General features: G+C 47.2%; 1 protein-coding gene across 1 annotated transcript in view; it reads right to left on the reverse strand.

Moving 5' to 3' along the window:
• The window catches only part of CARMIL1 (capping protein regulator and myosin 1 linker 1), a 308,280-nt gene that overhangs the window by 38,796 nt on the left and 251,179 nt on the right, over positions 1 to 18,305 (reverse strand). Inside the window, 2 exon segments of the mRNA XM_019425299.2 lie at positions 2,145 to 2,341; positions 2,565 to 2,631. Of these exon segments, the coding sequence (XP_019280844.2) occupies positions 2,145 to 2,341; positions 2,565 to 2,631 (264 nt within the window).

Consider the following 18,305-nt stretch of genomic DNA (forward strand, 5'->3'; position numbering starts at 1 on the left):
GGTCACTGACTTCATCAAGGAAACGCTTCCGCCGCCATTTTGCGTACAAGTTACGCTGCTAATGACTCTCTACGTGGAGAGAGCCACAGAGGGGCCATTTATTCAGTGACCACCTCGAATCCAGAGTGTGGGAGGTCATGTTTTCCCCTATCTAAAAAGGCCTCATTTAAAAAAAGTTCGGGGCGCCTGGGTGGCTCAGTCAGTTAGGTGTCCGACTTCGGCTCAGGTCATGATCTCGCAGTTTGCAAGTTCGAGCCCCGCGTCGGGCTCCGTGCTGACAGCTCAGAGCCCGTGGAGCCCGGTTCGGATTCTGTGTCTCCCTCTCTCTCTCTGCCCTCCCCCACTTACGCTCTGTCTCTCTCTCAAAGATAAACAAACACTTAAGAAATTAAAAAAAATAAAAATAAGATTTATAAAAGTGTATTCTTCTAAGAATATGTAACAGTGGACTAAAAAGTTAAAATCAAGTAAATCAGAAAACAAAGCACTAAAGCTGTTTCCTTGTTTTTTCTGGAAACCATGTCATGCTTTTCAGATTCAAATGAGAAATTAACCAACACAACAAGCCTGAGCAGGGTGGAATAAATGATTGACCACGCACATAATTATTGTGACCTTTACCCATCCACGCCTCCAGTCATCCACACGGCATCCTCTAAGTACTGCTGACCCTCCACCCTATTCTGAAACCATACTCACCACTGAGCATAAATCCAAGGGTAATAAACTACCTGCCTTCCTACATGAGGCTTAGAGACAAGGAGGAGAGAGTGCTTCGAAAACACTATGACAAGAGCTATAAAGGCAGCTATAACAGTTATGAACAGCAGGCACTGGAAGAGCCACGGCCTCCATGGCAGGTTGTTCAGGCGGGGCACTGTGCACATCCGGTCTGTGAGAATGGCCTCTCTGGAGTCCTGCGAGCACAGCCTTATGGGAGCACAGACGTAGAGACCGAGAGGGCTTCCTGGCACACTGAGGCAAGTGGAGATCTGAAAGATGAGTGGTTGTCAGCCCAGGAGGTGTGTGGGGCAGGGAGGGGAAGTGATGAGGAAAAGGCTACAGCTCTGGAGGACTGAGACACTGGGTGGGAAGCAGCAAAGGCAGGGATGACAAGGAGGAAGGTAGAGGAGGTCTGGGTTGGGACCGGGACCTGGGGTCTCATGAGGATCATATCCTGACTCGTCACCTGTGATGCACCATGGCAGTCAGGGATGTGAGTGGAAGGCAGGTTCACAGGGAGAGACGCGCCCAGTTTTCAACGGCCTGAGCCCGAGGTGCTCTGGGACGCTGACGTTGAGGAGGCAGGTGACTATTTGACTCTAGAGCAGACAGGGCAGCGTCAGCCACGGACTGTAACCCCGGGTTCTGCCCACACGGCCCAGGCAGCAAGTAACACAGTCCAAGGCGTCACCGGAATGGGGAGGGGGGTTGAAAAGGAAGCCCGTGGCGACACCAAGCCCACGGGAAGTGGTTTCGGGAAGGATGCAGTTTTCTTTGTCAAGTAACCACTGAGACCCGGCGGAAGGGGATTAGGTCGGCGGAGACAGGGCGGCCGCAGAGGCGGGTGGGGACACGGCAGAGATTCCGGGGGACCGCAGGGGAAGGGAGATGGGGACAGAGACCCCGGGGCCAACCTTGGAAAGGAGAGGGGAGACGTGCGCCCGGGAGGGGCACGGGGTAAGCTACGTGAAGGCCGCGCGGCACAAACCGTCCCACCCTGTCCCGCAGGGGACACGGGGTGTGGTCTCCGCGCTGCCCCGGGAACCCCGCTTCGCCACCCGGGCTGGGCAGGTGAGCGGGGAGGAGGCAGGCGCGGCCGGGGGGGGGGGCAGAGGTGGGCACCCTCGAGTCAGTCACACACCAGTTCTTCGGCGCCTCCTTGCCCCCCCCCCCCCGGCCACATCAGACGTCGCAGGCTGCTGGACGGAGCCCACTGGGCTCCCGCACGGGACCGCGACTTTTCTAAGGATTTCTTCCAAGGGCCACTCCGCTCCGAGGCCCTGGGCGCTCGACCGCATGATCTTTTCCCCAACCGCCGAGCACCCGGCGGAGACACGGGCTTGGAGGTCGTGCGGGGGGTCCGTCCCCCGCGCTCCCCCTGGGTCGGGAGGGGTGGGGGGTGGGGGGCCCGGTCCACCTACCGCCGCCTGGGTGGGCTGCTGCTTCTTATTCCGCTTCGGCCTTAACTTGGTGAAGTGTTCCAGCTTCTTCCCTTCTTCAGAAGGCAGCTCGGAGATGAGCCCCGAGCTCCGCTTCTCCTGCCGGGCGGGCGGGAGGGGCGGGTCTTCGATGTGGATGGGCACCTCCTCCAGAGCTTTGTCGAGGTCAAACTCCATCTCTGAAACGAAGCAGAGCCCCGGGCCCAAGCTGAGTGCCTCCGGATGGGCTGCGGAATTCCTAAAGGTCACGTCAGGCCCCTCACCCAATCGCACACGCATCCGTTCACAAACCACACGACTGCCCTTCTGAGCGCTGGCTCCCACAGAGCATCCCCGGGAAACGGCCCCGAAGCGGCCCGAGGTCCCCGCTGAGGGTGTTTCACGGACACAGAAATAACTCACCGAAGGCCCTGGAAACAGGCCGCAGCATCCGGCTATGGATACTCTTCCGTTTGGATTTGGGCGTCATCTAGCAACGAAATAAAGGAAGCCCTTAGGCGTCCACGCAAAACTCGCCTTCCAAACTTCAGTTAACGGTTCAGGAGGGGCGGGGCTGAGGGAGCATCTGGGATCAAATGTTTAAACTCAGTATCTGTTTCGCCTCTTTCCAGGATGGCTGGTCACATCTGATGGCCTCCCTGCGGAGACCCAGCCCCCACGTTTCCCAAGGGTGACGATGTTCTCGACTCGTACGGCCCCCTCTGCCTCCTCCCCCTTCCCCGCCCCCAGCTTTCATCGCTTACACTGTATTTACATGGCAGAAAGGAACAGTGAATGATACAGAATGTAATTCCCAGCTGCACCTGACGATACTAAAATGGATATAAAGGGGCGCCCTGGGTGGCTCAGTCGCTTAAGCGTCCGACTTCGGCTCAGATCATGATCTCACGGTCCGTGAGTTCGAGCCCCGCGTCGGGCTCTGTGCCGACAGCTCGGAGCCTGGAGCCTATTTCAGATTCTATGTCTTCCTCTCTCTCTGACCCTCCCCCGTTCATGCTGTCTCTCCCTGTCTCAAAAATAAATAAACGTTAAAAAAAATGGATATAAAAAATATGATTAAAGGATGGTAAAACATCAGCCGCTACAAGCAGTGCAATTATTCACTGCTCGTGACCACGGTCGCAACTCTTGTCACCGGACTCTTTGTCACCTCGGTATTTCAAGTAACTGTCCCATCTCCCACTTCTGCCACCAAGATTCTGACCCTTAGATTATGGGCAAAGACTAACTAGGAAACCGTTGCCATAGTTTCCAAGTCTGTATCTGCTGTCGCTTCTCGTTGAGTCTTTCAAATATGGGACCAACACCCGAACCACCAGAACTTAAGCCTTGGTGCCGACTGCTGATTACATAAAGCCAAGCCCAAGGAAGGTGCTAGCTTCTCCCTCAACAGGACCACAGTGAAAGTAAGAGGAGGCCTCTGTCATCCCCTCTCAAATCTGAAGGAAGAAACTGACTCACAGAGATGACAAAGGCCACCATTCAAAGTGTCATTAGGAACAGCACCAGGGACAGATCCTCACGAGGCTGGCCCAGCATCCCTTGTAACCACACCCTTCGCCATCGCTATACCGATGAATGGATGTGAGGGACGTTTTAATCGGTTTGATCCTGGAGACCAGCCTTTGTGTGAAGTAAGAGATAACAGAACTTACTTTGTAGTCTTTTTAATAGGCCGTCATCTAAGGCTCTCCCCAAAAACAGCCACAAGGGTGAGAAACTCTCTTTGGTTCAAAGAATGAACCGGCTCATATTGACCTCTGAAACAAACAACTTCACAGTTCTAACAATTTTATGCCGGCTTTAATAACAATATCCTTCTGCCAGTATTTATTATTGGGAGAAAAGGGAGAGAAGAGATGAGCAATTATATTCAAAGCCAGACGGGTCGCCCTGAAATACACTGGGAAAACTTGCCAGTTTGGTTCTTTCTAGGTCAAAGGCAGACAGTCTCAGGAATATCTACCTGTAAAGCAAGCGTCAATCCGAGGCAGCTGGAAAGGGAGCCAGCTTCCGGGTTGCTCTCCCCCGAAACTGACCTTGACCTCGCGGTTGACTGAAGCAGAGAGCGGCCTGACTGGTCTATTCATAAGGGAAACCTCTAAGAATAAATAATCCTCAGGGGAACCCAACTACCAAAATATCTGCTATGTTTCACGAAAAATGTCTTTAGTACTCCCTCCACTTTGCATACAACCGTGACAGGTAAAGGGATCGAGCAGCAGCTTGGGACTAATTTCCAGCCAATTCATTTGGACAGCCACAAATAAAATGCTTGGAATGGCGATGTCGTCCAACGTTTTTTTCCTGCGACTCTTGATTTTACAGAAAAAATGTTCATGGGCAAAAAGAATCTGGCTCAAGTCTCCCTCTTTAACCTTTAGAACAGATACCAAATGTGTGTGTGACCATGATGACATTTCAAGTATATTACAATTCTGAATAGCTGAAAAGGAATGACCAGAGAGCTATATGTAAAAGAATACAGATGATCTATAACATTTATACATAATATAAAAGACAGGTAGAGAGAGACCCATTTACACACTGACACCTACCTGTAAATCGGTCATTCAGCTCGAGCTAACTATACAGACACTGAGGGGTTTGTATGGCAACCATCTGGGTTCTCCATAGCTGCCATCCACCAAATGGGACCTACTTTTCTCTTCTTGGTTTGACTTTCTAATGCCTCAAAGCTTTCCTTCATCTCACATGCTCTTTACAGCTGCATTTCAAACGCAACTCTTTCACTCTATCTGACACATCTGTGAAGTCTGCCACGTTCACGCGGGGACGAGGGGCTTTTGCGACAATAGTCAGGGCTCGAAATCAGGCGAGTTTCGACCGCTGGTGTTGAGAAAGCAACCCAATTTTAGACACTGAGCCACTGCTGACGGATGAACTGTTTCATGATTTCTTTCTCGTGGTTTACGTATAACGACGAAGAGGGAAAAAAGAAACAGTGAATTTCATGTCTCTCTTATTTTTCGTTCTTTTCTTTAGAATTTTTTCTTCCTTAACAGTTTTATAGAAAAAGAAAACTCTTTAGTAGCTCAGTCCTATGATCCCACTACATACACATCGTGAGCAAGAGGGAACATAAGAATGAGCTATGCTTAGGCACCCAAGGATACATTTAAGAACAAATATTCTATGTTTTTCCAGAAATCTCGTCTATATGCTCTCTTAGTCTTCCCCTTCTCACACCTGCTGGTTAGAGGAGTTGTACCCTAGAAAAGAGATCTAGCTTTACCTTGTCTTTAGAACTGTTAATGCTCCTGTATCCAAATGACAAGGGTTAATTTTCTCAGACTGTTTGGCCTTCGTTTCCTGCCCTGGACATTTGTCGATGCGTAAATATTTGCTGGGAGGAGAAATCACGAAGTGCCTCTCAGATGAAAGGGGGGATGTCAGCAACAGAAGCAAGGGAGGTATACTGACCAAATGGACTCTTCATAAAGCAACTCGTGGCCAGCACTGTCTACTATTTAAGCCTGGATGAAATTACTTTATCTTTAAAGATGCATTTTGCGAGTCGTAAGTACTTTTCACTATTCACATACTCAGGAAACATGGGGCACAGGGTGTTGAAGTCTTTAAAACGTAACTTTAGAAGGAGAGCCCTAAACACAAGACTCCTTCCACATCCTGACATCCCAAACCATCACTAGACGCCCACCTTGGCAGACAGTGTGAACGAAACCATGGCCACTATTTCTATTCTACAGGAATCTAAAGGGAGCACAGTGTTACCGCTCCGAAACCTTACTCCTTTGATCCAGTTCCTATGATGGAATTCAAACTCCTCTCATGTAGCCCAAGGGGTATGTCAATTTTACCACCAGTTAAGGACTAAGGTTGGAGCCTGACAAACACAGCCACAGTTTTTCCTGCTAAACTCACTCTTAACCTATACGTCCTAGACACGCTCATTTTTTCTAAAATGAGAGTTCCATTGCTTCTCTCACCACAAAAATAGGATGGAGAAGTTTCCTTGTTCGTTTTACCGAGTTTGTGCAAAGGATAAACAACAACATTCTCATGTCAAGCTCGAGAATGCCTAATTTCTTTTCCCCGAGGTTAAAACAAACAAGGAACAAAATAAAACACGGTTGGTTAGGGGCACCTGGGTGGCTCAGTCGGTTGAGCATCTGACTTTGGCTCAGGTCATGATCTCACAGTTCGTGAGTTCTATAGAGCCCCGTGTTTGGCTCTGTGCTGACAGCTCAGAGCCTGGAGCCTGCTTTGGATTCTGTGTCTCCCTCGCTCTCTCTACCCCTCTTTGCTCATGCTCTCTCTCTCTCACAAAATAAACATTAAGAAAATTACATTTAAAAAAAAAGCGGTTGGTTAAAAAAAAAGTTGGGAAACAGATTAGGAAAATTCTCCTAATCCAAGAAGGAAATCATGATGCCAAATTTCTACAACCCTGGGAAACAAGAATCAGGAAAAAAAAAAAAATCAAAAAACCCCAAACAAAACCTGGACGTTTAAAGAATCATGTCTTTTTTTTTTTTTTTTTTAAACAGGAATGGAAAAGGCCATTTTCCCCTCTTGAAAGTTGGTGCCCTCTTCATCAACACTCTGCTTGCTTTCAGGCACAGCCAGGATACTTTAAATTCATCGCCTGTTTTCTAGCTGAAGCACCTTGTAAAATGCAATCTTGCCTCTAAATTGCTGCCTGTTTCATGCAGGATCCGCAGCCGGGGGACGACACTCGGTCTCCTGGGAGACCAGCCAGGCAGCACAAGCAGATGGAACACGAGACTGTAAACGAGCCCAGCCAGAAACTGCAGAGCCACCCAAATACTTACACTTGTACAGCAGAGAGTCTCCATGCAGCACAAAGGAAGGAAAAAAATATGAATGGGAGAGAGATAAAGCATTACATGAACAGCACTACAAGAAAAGGGGAGGGAGAGACACGGCTCACAGACAGACAGAAAAGCTCCATCAAAAGCCTTCATAGCAAAGGAAAAAGGCAAGAAGGAGGCCAAGGTATAATTGGCGGAAGGCATCCAACCCAGCTCTTTATAAGCAGAAGCACAATCGTAGCTCGAAAACGGCGGGAACTCCTAGAGATGTCACCTCTTTTGTTAGGTGCGTGCAGAATGCCATCTATAAACCGCAGAAGGTCCTGGCCTCATTGGGGGAATGGAGACGTCACCAGCTCCAAAGGCACGTGGCGGACACAACACTGGATGGACACTGGAAAGCCCCATGCAGGTTTTGGTTCTTGGGCCAAAAGGCGACTCCCAGCAATAAAATGGGGACAGCGTATCTCCAGGCACGTATAGGCATCCCTTCCGGGAGCTTTTACGTCATTCTGTACTTTGGGATGAAGTAGCTTTGAATCCATTCTCTCTCCCCATCAGTCACCAAATCTTTTCAGGAAAAGAGCTGATGCCAGATTCTAGAACAGTTACCTACCCACAGTGTTACCAATGTTGATGATACCTTATGGCTTATATTTCACACTAAATCTCTGATTAAATAATTTTTTTTAAACCTCATAGATCATCAACAGTTATTAGGTCATCTTAATACTCTGAAAATTCATAATAGTTTTTTAAAACATAACAACAAAAAAAGTTCAGTTGTAGAAGGTCAGGCTTTGTGAAAGCAAAGTTTTGGAGGGTTGGGGAGGGGGGAGGGGGAGGTCCTTTCCAAATTTCTTGAAAACACATCCTGAGGCAGCCTACCTAATCCATTTTCTAGCAAGTTTTCTAGCATTTTCTAGCATTTTCTTTCAAATTCCTTATTTTTGTGTGCCAATTTTTCTCAATACACAACAGGATAAAGTAATGGGGGTGGCTCAATTTGAGAACGTAGGTAGTCTGGGTCTGTTCAGAAAAAAGCTGACACATCAGTCAAAGGCATTCCCCATCACCATCACCACCATCACCGCCACCACCACCATCATCATCATCATCATCGTATATCTGCTTATCAGAAAGGCTGCCATCAGCAACGTGCCAAAAATTCTCAGTCTCCAGACTAATTTCATACTTTATTAGGTAATTTTCTTCAAATAGATCTCATTTGAGGACTCATTAAATTAGATTGAAAACAGCCTTGCAGAATGAAAGGCAAAAAAGTAAAAATACATTTTCAAATATTCTGGAATTGCCTGAAATAACGACTCTGGTCCCCCGCAGCCCCCCTCCCCCGCCTTTAACACACATCCCTTCGAAAGCTTCCTTAAAGAGATAACTAGGGATACATACAGAAGTGAGTTACAGCCGATGGTTACGTCTCATGAATAATTTTAGACTTCCCTTCTTTTCGTGAAGGGTTAATTCAACAAGACAAGTGCGCTGCCCCAATTATCCACCTGAAGATCATTAGAAGTGAAGGTGAGGAAACTTTCGATTGGTTCAACCCCTAAAACGACAGGCAGGCCAAAAAAACCTTCCTATCACGAGGGAAACATGCAACAGACAACTCAATTTTTCAGTGGAACAAAGACCATCAGTTCATTCCTCTACTCCCCCTGCACACTTTTTGGAACTTGGCTAACTATATTGACTCAACATCTCCCATTACGACAAGAGAAGGTCCAGCGAGTGAAAATGGGTGATCCTCCCTCGAAAATATGCTCACACCCAAGGCTTCGGTATCCAAGAACTGAGCTCAAATCCTGAGTCTGCCGCTTAGGGGGTTGTGGAGGTTGGCCAATGTTTCTGTAACGTCAGACTAGTTTTCCAGTTTGTAAAACAACCTGCTGTATTAAATAAGACAAAGCGAATATATGAAACGCTCAGCACAGAGCGCGACACGTAGTGCCATTCCGTGGCCTCACAGTGCTTCTATAACTGGCAGCGATTAGAGACATTAGAAATACTATCACTTTTCCATTTTCCTATGCCCACGACAAAGACTGCGGGTGGTGAGGATGCACGCGTAGGTAACAGACTTCTGCCGAGCTGGGAACAATCTAAAAGTCTATCAAGCAGGGACACTGATGACGAAAATGAATATAGTTAAAATGAGGGAATAGCAGCTAAAAGGGGAAAAAAAGCAAGAAGCATGAACAAGTCTCAAAAGATGGTATCGAAGGAAAGATGCGAGTTTCAGGAAGATACTTACGGCCTGATGCCATTTATGTAAATCGTAAACCATAAAATAAAACCGTATGTTGCTTGTGGGTACATGGATGTTTGAACATACAAAATAAACAGGAAGCGTCCAAACTCAGGACAGTGGTGCCTCTGACGAAGGCGGGAGGAGGGAGAGACTGTCGGTAGGGGTCAAATGCGGCTACAACTTTATCGGGGACGTTTTTATATTACTTAAAATGCAACAAAGGTTTCCTGAGCACCCACTGTGTACCAGGCACTCTTAAGAAAGGATGGGCAGAGCAGTAAGTAAGGAATCGGTCTCCGGGCTCCCAGAGTTTATATGCTGGTGTCAAAAAACTACACTGGCAAAAGGAAGGTGCTAATGTGTTCAAAGCTATCTGTTCAGGTTGTTGGGGACGTGAGAGTTTGGCATTTTGGGGGTTACTTTTCTGCAATTTCTTAGGAGTTCTTCAAAAAGCTGATTTAGGAACATATCAAAAGTCACTGATCACTTGGTGTTTACGGATTATCTGAACTTATTTGGCAGACACCCTAACAGAGGCTCGTCTGGGTGGCCAGATACAACCACCGTGGCCACCTCCTACAGGGACAATGACAAAGGGACCGAGCCCATCATAATACTTTGAAGGCGGGAACTGATCTACTATGACACATGTCTAGAAACTTGAAAGATTCTTAAAACAGCTCGAGTTGTTTTGCACGTGCGAGTGTTTTAATAAGTGTTATGACTGCTCTACCGGGTTTCGATTTCTGCGATCTCGACGTTCAGGAGCCCCCAAAAGCCACATTAAAACAAAAACTTGCCACCACGTCTACCTTCTTCATTTTCTTTTACCATGAAACTCACACATGAGGGATTAAAAAAAAAATTAACATGAGCCTTGATGGGGTTTACTCTATTTATAAAAAAATAACAAATGTTTCTGGCAGTCATTTTAGTATTTCCTCCAAACGGCAGCACAGAGATGGGGACTTGATGCTCAGGAACTGGCCTGAAGAAAACAAACCATTTAGTCAGAAAAATAAGGAAATGAGGGGGTTTACGTCCAAGCACAGCAATTCAGGCCCATCTGTCCAAAGACCGCAGAGGGGACTTTGGCCGCCACCTTGTCAGCCCCCAACACGTCTACAAGGATTTCAACTACAGAAAGTCACGTGGTCAAGTATATTTATTTCTTAAAAGAAGTTTAGACCAGGAACAGGAGGGGCTCCGGCAGAAATAAACCCTGTTTACAAGTTAAATCTGGCTCATGTTTCTTTCTGGTGTCCCCTCCCCACCCTGTGTCCCCAGCATCCCCAGGGGAGACAAGGTGAACATCTTCGGATGGAAAGGATAAGCCGGGATCCGTTTTTGTTCACCTCTAGAGAACGTGACACACAGTGGGCATTCAGTAACTATTTGGTCAATGAATGACGGAACTGAACCCCTGCGTGAACCCAGTACCCCTCCCCCACAACTTAAGATTTTTACAGACTAGGTGCAAAGACGAGAGAGAAGGAAGTAATCTATTATAAAGAAGAGTCTTGAAATTTGATAGTCTTTCATGAAAAAATTTCCTGCCTGAATACCTTCTCCTACGTAACCACACATGACGGTCACACCTACCAGCAATTCCATAGCGTCCCATGTATGCACGATGGCCCGTATGCAGATTTCCCCAGTCACCCCCCACCTGCCTGGGGCGCCCCTGCCCTGCTGGATGCAGTATCTAGGGAAGAACTCACCACGATGTGTGCTTAGGTCTCCTCAGTGTGTCTTCGTACCCCGTCCTCCTCTCCCTGCCGCCAATCCTGCCTTTCTTACCCATGATTCTCTCTCGAGGAATTCAGGCCAATTGTTTCACAGACTTCCCCACATTCTCCACTTGCCTGAATGCTTCCTGGGAAACTGATTACGGTCGGCCACTTCCAGCCTGAATGCCACATGGGTGATGTGGTGAACTAATGGCTCAACCACTGCTGGTGGCACCCAGGTCAGCTCGTTCTGCTCTTTGTCACCTAAATTTGGCCACTTCGTGAGGAGAGGACCTCCCAACCTCTCCATTAAAAGGGTACCTTTGTCCTGGGTGATTAATAAGTCTATGGGGTGATACTTTTGTTTCATGTGGATGACCCCATTTTCAAACCACCATCAACAATCCTTAACTGACTGAATGAACACAGCAAGGACTCCAAAACTGTACTTTCCTACTGCCATCATCATTCCTACGTTTGCAAGGTGCCGTTTCCCTGCAAAGACCAACTATTCCTTTAAAAAGTCCTTTGTATCCTCCCCTTTCATTTTCTTAGTACTACTGCAGACTTGTGCATGTTTGAAAATTAATTCTATGTGTCATAAGCTAGGACTCTCAGTATTCTTTTTGGTGCTCAGGGTGTTCCAAGGGGGGCCATTTCAATCTGGATTTTGTAGCCTTGGAAATGATCCCATTGGATTTGGAGCCGGTCTTTGCTTTGTGATACAAGATACCCTAGGCTCACCTTGTGCTTTTTGGTGTATTTTTAAAGCAGATATGGGTAATCCCTGTTTAATGAACAAGGTTACAAAAATTAAATATTTTCTACCAGATTTTCAGCTGAGTCAATGGCCAAGGGCAGACAAACTTTAGTCATTCTTAGATGACTTATGCCCCCAAATATCTAAATAAATAGTAGTCTCGCATTTGTGGTTTAAAAAGTAATTTTTATGCATTTCCATTTTTAAGAGGTTGAGATGGTGTAGATCTCAATGAGAAAAAAAGAGATGCTTAAACCTTTCTATACTGATGGTTTAGACAGTAACAGTGTTTAAACTCTAGGGAGAGCAGGGGTATATGAGCCATAGTCCTGAGAGATCTGTAATAAATCTGTGTGCAAAGGGGGAAACAATATGCAGGGATTTAGTGAGGCGCTATTTCCTAGTGAACACAACATTAAATCCAGCCATCGACACCACACTTATTAACTTTGATATCCAGAGTCTCATTTCATATTAAAGTTAAAATGGCATCACGGTGTTAAAACAAAAGCATTCAGGGAGCAGCACTGGTGAGAGGCTATTGTGAAAATCACAGTACAGGACTCTTTATACGTTTACATGGTTTGTTTCCTTGTTTTCAAGACCTGCACAGTTGTTCTTTTTGTTTTGTTTTATTTTTGTGTGTGTGTGTTTTTTTTTTTTTTTTGATGTGAGAAAATTAAAAATCCTTATCTTCCTAACTTGGTCGTGATTTCTCTAGGAAACGGTTAATGGCTCACTTTTCATTCATTCTAACTCATCCTGCAACTGATGCCAAGGTGAAGTTTCATATTTGAATGTTTTCTTTAAAAAACAGCTAATAATTTAATACCTTTTTGTTAAGAGCCATCCAAAGAATGCAAGCACTTGGTACTAATTTCAAGCAAGTACCTGACCCTAAGAGCTGGTGTCAGTGCGGCTGGGCCAAGAAGCACGATGCTTATTCACACAAGCACCCACTACGTGCCCCTTGTAGCATTATTATAAAAAAGAAGAGTACTTTATTGCACTATTAAGCACAATGTTATTCTAATCGTCATGAAAAGTTGAGTAACATGTTAACTTTTTTAACTGTAAAAGAATGAATAAATAATGAGGGAAAACCCCACCAAGTATTACACTTGAGAGAGCTATTTAAGTCTGGATCTTTGGAAAATCCATGTAAAAATGGAAGGTAAGAAGGACGTGGTCAGGGGATTTGAATACTCGCCTTTGGAATGGACATTATGGTTCAGTGACATCAAAATGAATAATTAAAATTGGCCTTGGGGCGCCTGGGTGGCTCGGTTGGTTAAGCGTCCGACTTCAGCTCAGGTCATATCTCGCGGTCCGTGAGTTTGAGCCCCGCGTCGGGCTCTGTGCTGACCGCTCAGAGCCTGGAGCCTGTTTCGGATTCTGTGTCTCCCTCTCTCTCTGACCCTCCCCCATTCATGCTCTGTCTCTCTCTGTCTCAAAAATAAATAAACGTTAAAAAAATTTTTTTAATTGGCCAAAAAAGCTGAATGTAACACATCTACTCTGTCCACAGAATATTAACTCTACGAAGATGACAAAAACCAACAGTTAATACCACCACCATCCCCACCACCAAAAACCACATTAAATTCTGTAACAATTTACTGGTTAAAAAAACTTGAGTCAAGTCAGCTTCAGGGGTGCTAATTCAAAGGAATCGGTGATGGTTGGAGGGCCTGGTGCCTTAGGATTCTAGCTGGAGGCCTGCAGTGATCCATCAGCAATCAGGAGATCTGGTTCTTACTGGATCTCGTGGATCTCCAAGCTCTTCTAAGACTGAGTCTTAAAACTCCTTGTCCTAACTCTTCAAACCTCAAGCAGAACTTCAAGTAAAGATGGCTTACCAGCAAACTCTGTAAAAACCTGACCTAGCTCAGAAACCAAGGTCTTTGTCATGTTCAACTCTGTTTGATTAACCTCCCTTCTGAATGGATTCTGCAGGGAGATTCTCGAAAGAGAATGGATTCTCAAGACCTCTCTCGCTCTAAATTACGGATCGATTCGTTTGGTAGTTATCGGCTTGCAACTTTTGATCACCATTATTAACACACTCTGCTTCCTCTATGAGGAAATCTGTCAGAAGGCAATACTGTTTGCCACTTGGGATTTTTTATTGGCTTTGCCTGCATTTTAAAAGTGAATTGAGTATTTGCACCGCAAACTATGGTGAACGGTTAGATAAACTGTCTATCAAACACGCATCTTATATGCCGCTCGTGCTGTATTATAAACAAAGATGACTGGCTTTCGAAAGCACACGGGTACAGTCTATGCCTGTTGTCCTGACTTAATATTAACTGTAAAGCAAACCTACATGAATGCCTTTCATTAACATTCTCCAACATTTCAGGGTTCAGTATCAAATAACTGCATACAGGTGGCCAATTTATTCAGTTTCCCTGGGGAGCAGAGGCCACCTAGTGTACGACTAGAAGCATCTCTGAGGTTTTGCTATGGCCATGAGAGAGGATGCTCTCAAGCCTTTTCTCGGAAAGACCTTTGGCCAGGCTGCATTGATCTGTAATTTAGAGAGACAGAGGTCTTGAGAATCCATTCTCTTTTGAGAATCTCACTGTAGAATCCATTCAGAAGGGAGGTTAATCAAACAGAGTTGAACACGACAAAGACCTTGGTTTCTGAGCTAGACCAGGTTTTTACAGAGTTCGGCATTTGGGGATTTCAATGGAGTACTTGCTCAAGGGCTGAAATAGGTCTGAAGCTGCTTCCAGAGGAAAACTCTGGCTTGGCGGCAGGTGTCGACCCTATCACTCAGCTCTGCTTGGGCGACCCTCTGTCTGAGCAAGAGAAATGGTCACAAAGCTCAATTCTGATCATCCGATGTTGTCTGAAGCTTGCAGCCGTAGCTCCCGAGGCGAAGGCTCCGCCCTTTACCCAGCAAGCAGAACAGCTCGGCGGGCAAGCCTCGCTGGGGACTGATCCTCAACTTTGCTAGAACTTTCTTATGTGTTTTTTTGTACCCCCCCTTAACTCTGTTCACTCACTTTACGTTTGGATTTCTATTTTACTAACTACTAAACGTGGCACCGAAAGTAGTTTCTGAAGGAAGGCAGAACGTTTATAAATCCAAGAAGCAAATATACGTATCAGGGCACACATTCTAAAGTAAAACATATAGAAGAAATGCAATGCTATCTGGAGCATGGAAGTAATTTTTTTGCGTCTAGTTTTCAAGCGTGATTTTCAGCAGAAATATCAATAGGATCGTCGTCAAAAAATTACCAACGGCCAAAGCTAAAAACCATTTGCTTTAAATTTTGATCTTGCTAAGGAATAGACTTGCAAGAGACGTTTGACTCCAGCCCTGGCAGATGGGAAATCCTTAAATACCAAATTCCAGCAGCGACGGTCTCCTCTGGGGCACGTTTGGGAAACCAAGGATTTGGAAAGGCCAACTTTACTCTGAATTTCCACACGAGAGCTGAAGAATGAAGACGCACTCTAGTATCCCCCCACTATCCCTCCCGTATCCCAGATTCACATCTAAACACCGAGGCCTTCAAGTGCAGCCTCCGTTCACTTAGATGGTCCAAAGCACCAGGCAGAGCTCTGCACTGGTGTCCTTTCCTCAGTCCACCGACAGGAAGAACGAAATCCTGTGAGGACAGAAATGCCAGTCATGGAGACACTGCCCACCAAGCTGCTGGTGTGAAACCCTTGTGCATGGGCTCTTCCTCACCCCAACCTCTCTAGCCTCACCTGCCAGTGACCCGGGCCAGCCCGAAGACCAGGGATCCGGCAGAGAGGGCACGGACTTGGGAATCAATGCTCAGAAGAAAAATTGGATAATGCGGTGGAGGGGCTGGAGGGCTTCCTAGGCTAAGAGGGTCAAGGAAAATGTCTAAGAAACAGGCGGTTGGGTTGAGACCTGGACGGTGGGAAGAAAGTAGCTGTGGGAAGATGTGGTGAGGGGTGTTCCAATCGAATAGCAGCTGAGACGGGAAGCCAGGCGAGTTCTAGAGAAAAGCAGTAAGGACCACAGTGGCTGGAGGGAAGTGAACAAAGGGGGAGAGAGCAGAACCAGGTGGAGAGAGAGAGAGGCAGGGGTCTTGCAGACCATGAGGAAACTATATCTATTCTGGGTGCAGTGGGAAACCATCAGAGGGTGTCACCTAAGACACCAGAAAGGTCCTGGGAGGAGGAGGAGGGGCAGGGGCTGGCGGGTAAGGTTGATGTCTCGCATCAGGACGAGGCACGCATGGGGGTGGGGGTGGGGGGCGCGAAGGCTCTGTTTTGGACTCACTGAGACATCAGATGGCAAGTAAGAGGTTGAACACATAAGCCTATACAGTTCAGGGTAAAATGAGATACATGTCATGAACGTAGGAAGGAAAGGGGTCAGAGCCGGGGATCCTGTAAGCATGTCTACACCGCAGCTGAGCCACCAGCTCACCTGGCTGCTGAGCCCAGTCACATCCACAGTGCCAACTGGACAGCTCAGTCGGGGCCTTGCTGGCACCTCAACTCAGCACGTCCACTTCTGTCAAGACCTGCCATTCTCGCGTATTCCCCAGCTTCAGAGACTCCTTGCTACCTTAAAAATAAATTGGGGCGCCCAGGTGGCTCAGTCGGTTGAGCGTCCGACTTCAGCTCAGGTCACGATCCCCCAGTCTGTGAGATCAAGCCCCGCATCGGGCTCTCTGCTGTCAGCGCAGAGCCCGCTTTGGATCTTCCGTTCCCCTCTATCCCTCCCCTGCCCCCACTTGTGCTCTCTCTCTCAAAAGTAAAATATATTTAAAAAATTTTGTTAGAGAAAGAAAAAAATATATGTAAACAAGCCATCCCTTCGCAGGACCCACAAGACTCTGTGATGAGGGCTCCAGCCTCCTCAGCCCCTACCCCTTGTCCCCACTATACCCAAACACTACATAGGTCCTCAGTCTACGACGTTCTGTCCCCGCTCTGAACCTGTGTGCTGCTCTCTCTGCTAAATTTACTTGCTCACTTTCCTCCCAGTCAACTTCTCTCTCAGATGCCATCTCTCACCGTAGCAACAGTTCCGAGGGCCTATGTGCCAGGCGTGATGCTCAGAACCTTCCTCCGGGACGCCTTCCTTGGCAACACCCCTCCCCCAGGCTGGGCTGGGCCCCCCTTCTCTGCACCTTCCACAGCAAGTTGCACGCTCCGTCAATGCCCCCTCCCACCATACCTAATATTTCACTGCATTAATGCACAGCCACCTCAAGCCAAAAACGAGCTGAGACCCATTTAGAACGGCAAGATGCAGGGGGGAAAAAACAGAGTGAATCAGGACTAAGAAGAAAATAATAAAGCTCGATTGAAGGCTGAAAACAACCAACTATATTTCTTCAGCCCCTGAACCCTTTTTTTTTTTAGGTCAAGTGTACATGGAGCTCTGAGGCCCTCAACCAGAGTTAGGCATAAGCCACGGAGCACCTGATGGTGTTCCTGAGACCCACAGCACACCCCGGTGGTGTTCCAGAGACCCACAGCAAATCAGCGGCTCAGGATTTTCACGATCCTTGATAAAGACCTGCATTTTCTTCTGCACGTACTTGTCACGAAGGCATCTGGGGATGAGGTGAACAGGGACCTCGACGTGTACGGGGGACACGTCCAACACGTATGTGGTAACAAGGTTTACCGGGCTAGTTACGAAGGTGGCCCTTGTGACACAGTACAGAAGCACGCGTCAGGAAGAGCCATTGTACAGAGGCCCACAACAGAGGAAGGAAGGGGGCGAGCCTGTTTGGTGGAGACCCTCCAGGGCACCGTATCTTCTCCCACCCGTGCATCTCTGACCCTCGGCGTGCAGGGAGGAAAGGCTAGGTCAGGGAGTTCGCGCCGGGGGCACGTTGAAACAGCGGAGAGCAAGGCTTCTGTACATGAATGCTGCTCCAACTTCTTTGTGAGCCATCTTTTCTTTTCTTGTTAAGTTTTATTTATGTATTTTTAGTAATCTCTGCACCCTACCTCAGGCATGAACTCACGACCCCGCGATCAAGAGTCATGTGATCTTTGGACTGAGCCAGCCAGGCGCCCCAGACTGTGACCCACTTTGTATATTGAAATGTATTTTATGTCACGAGCTGACGTATGGGTCCACGTGTGTGTAACTGAAACACACACTTGGTGCGATCTGACACTTTGCCTTCATTCTTTATACTTCATTTCTGAGGAGCTTTCTTTTTTTTTAACTCCTGGTCAAATCATTACATTGATTTCATGAGTCAGTCGGTCGCAAGATGCACTCGGTACTGATTCAAGTCTTTCCAGATGGCCTCGTTTTTGTGGCAGGCTCCCGTCCTTCCGCACCCAAGCAAACGTATGTGGGGTTTACAGCAGGGGTGGTTCTGAGATGGCCGGAACCAGCTCGGCCACTTTGGCCTTTCAGGGTAGCAAACATGCGGGGGACAGATTGGTTCCTTCACCTTCCGAGCCGGGAATACCATACACAATGGAGAACGATAAGCGTTTGTTGAATGACCGGGTGGCCCTCTAGTCTACATGTTTAGTTCAGGCACTCATCACTACCTAAGACTTCATCGATGAGAAATACTTCCATCTCCT

The sequence above is a fragment of the Panthera pardus genome, unplaced genomic scaffold (genome assembly GCF_024362965.1).
Source record: "Panthera pardus isolate Hobbes unplaced genomic scaffold, ASM2436296v1 HiC_scaffold_17, whole genome shotgun sequence".
NCBI classification, from domain to species: domain Eukaryota; kingdom Metazoa; phylum Chordata; class Mammalia; order Carnivora; family Felidae; genus Panthera; species Panthera pardus.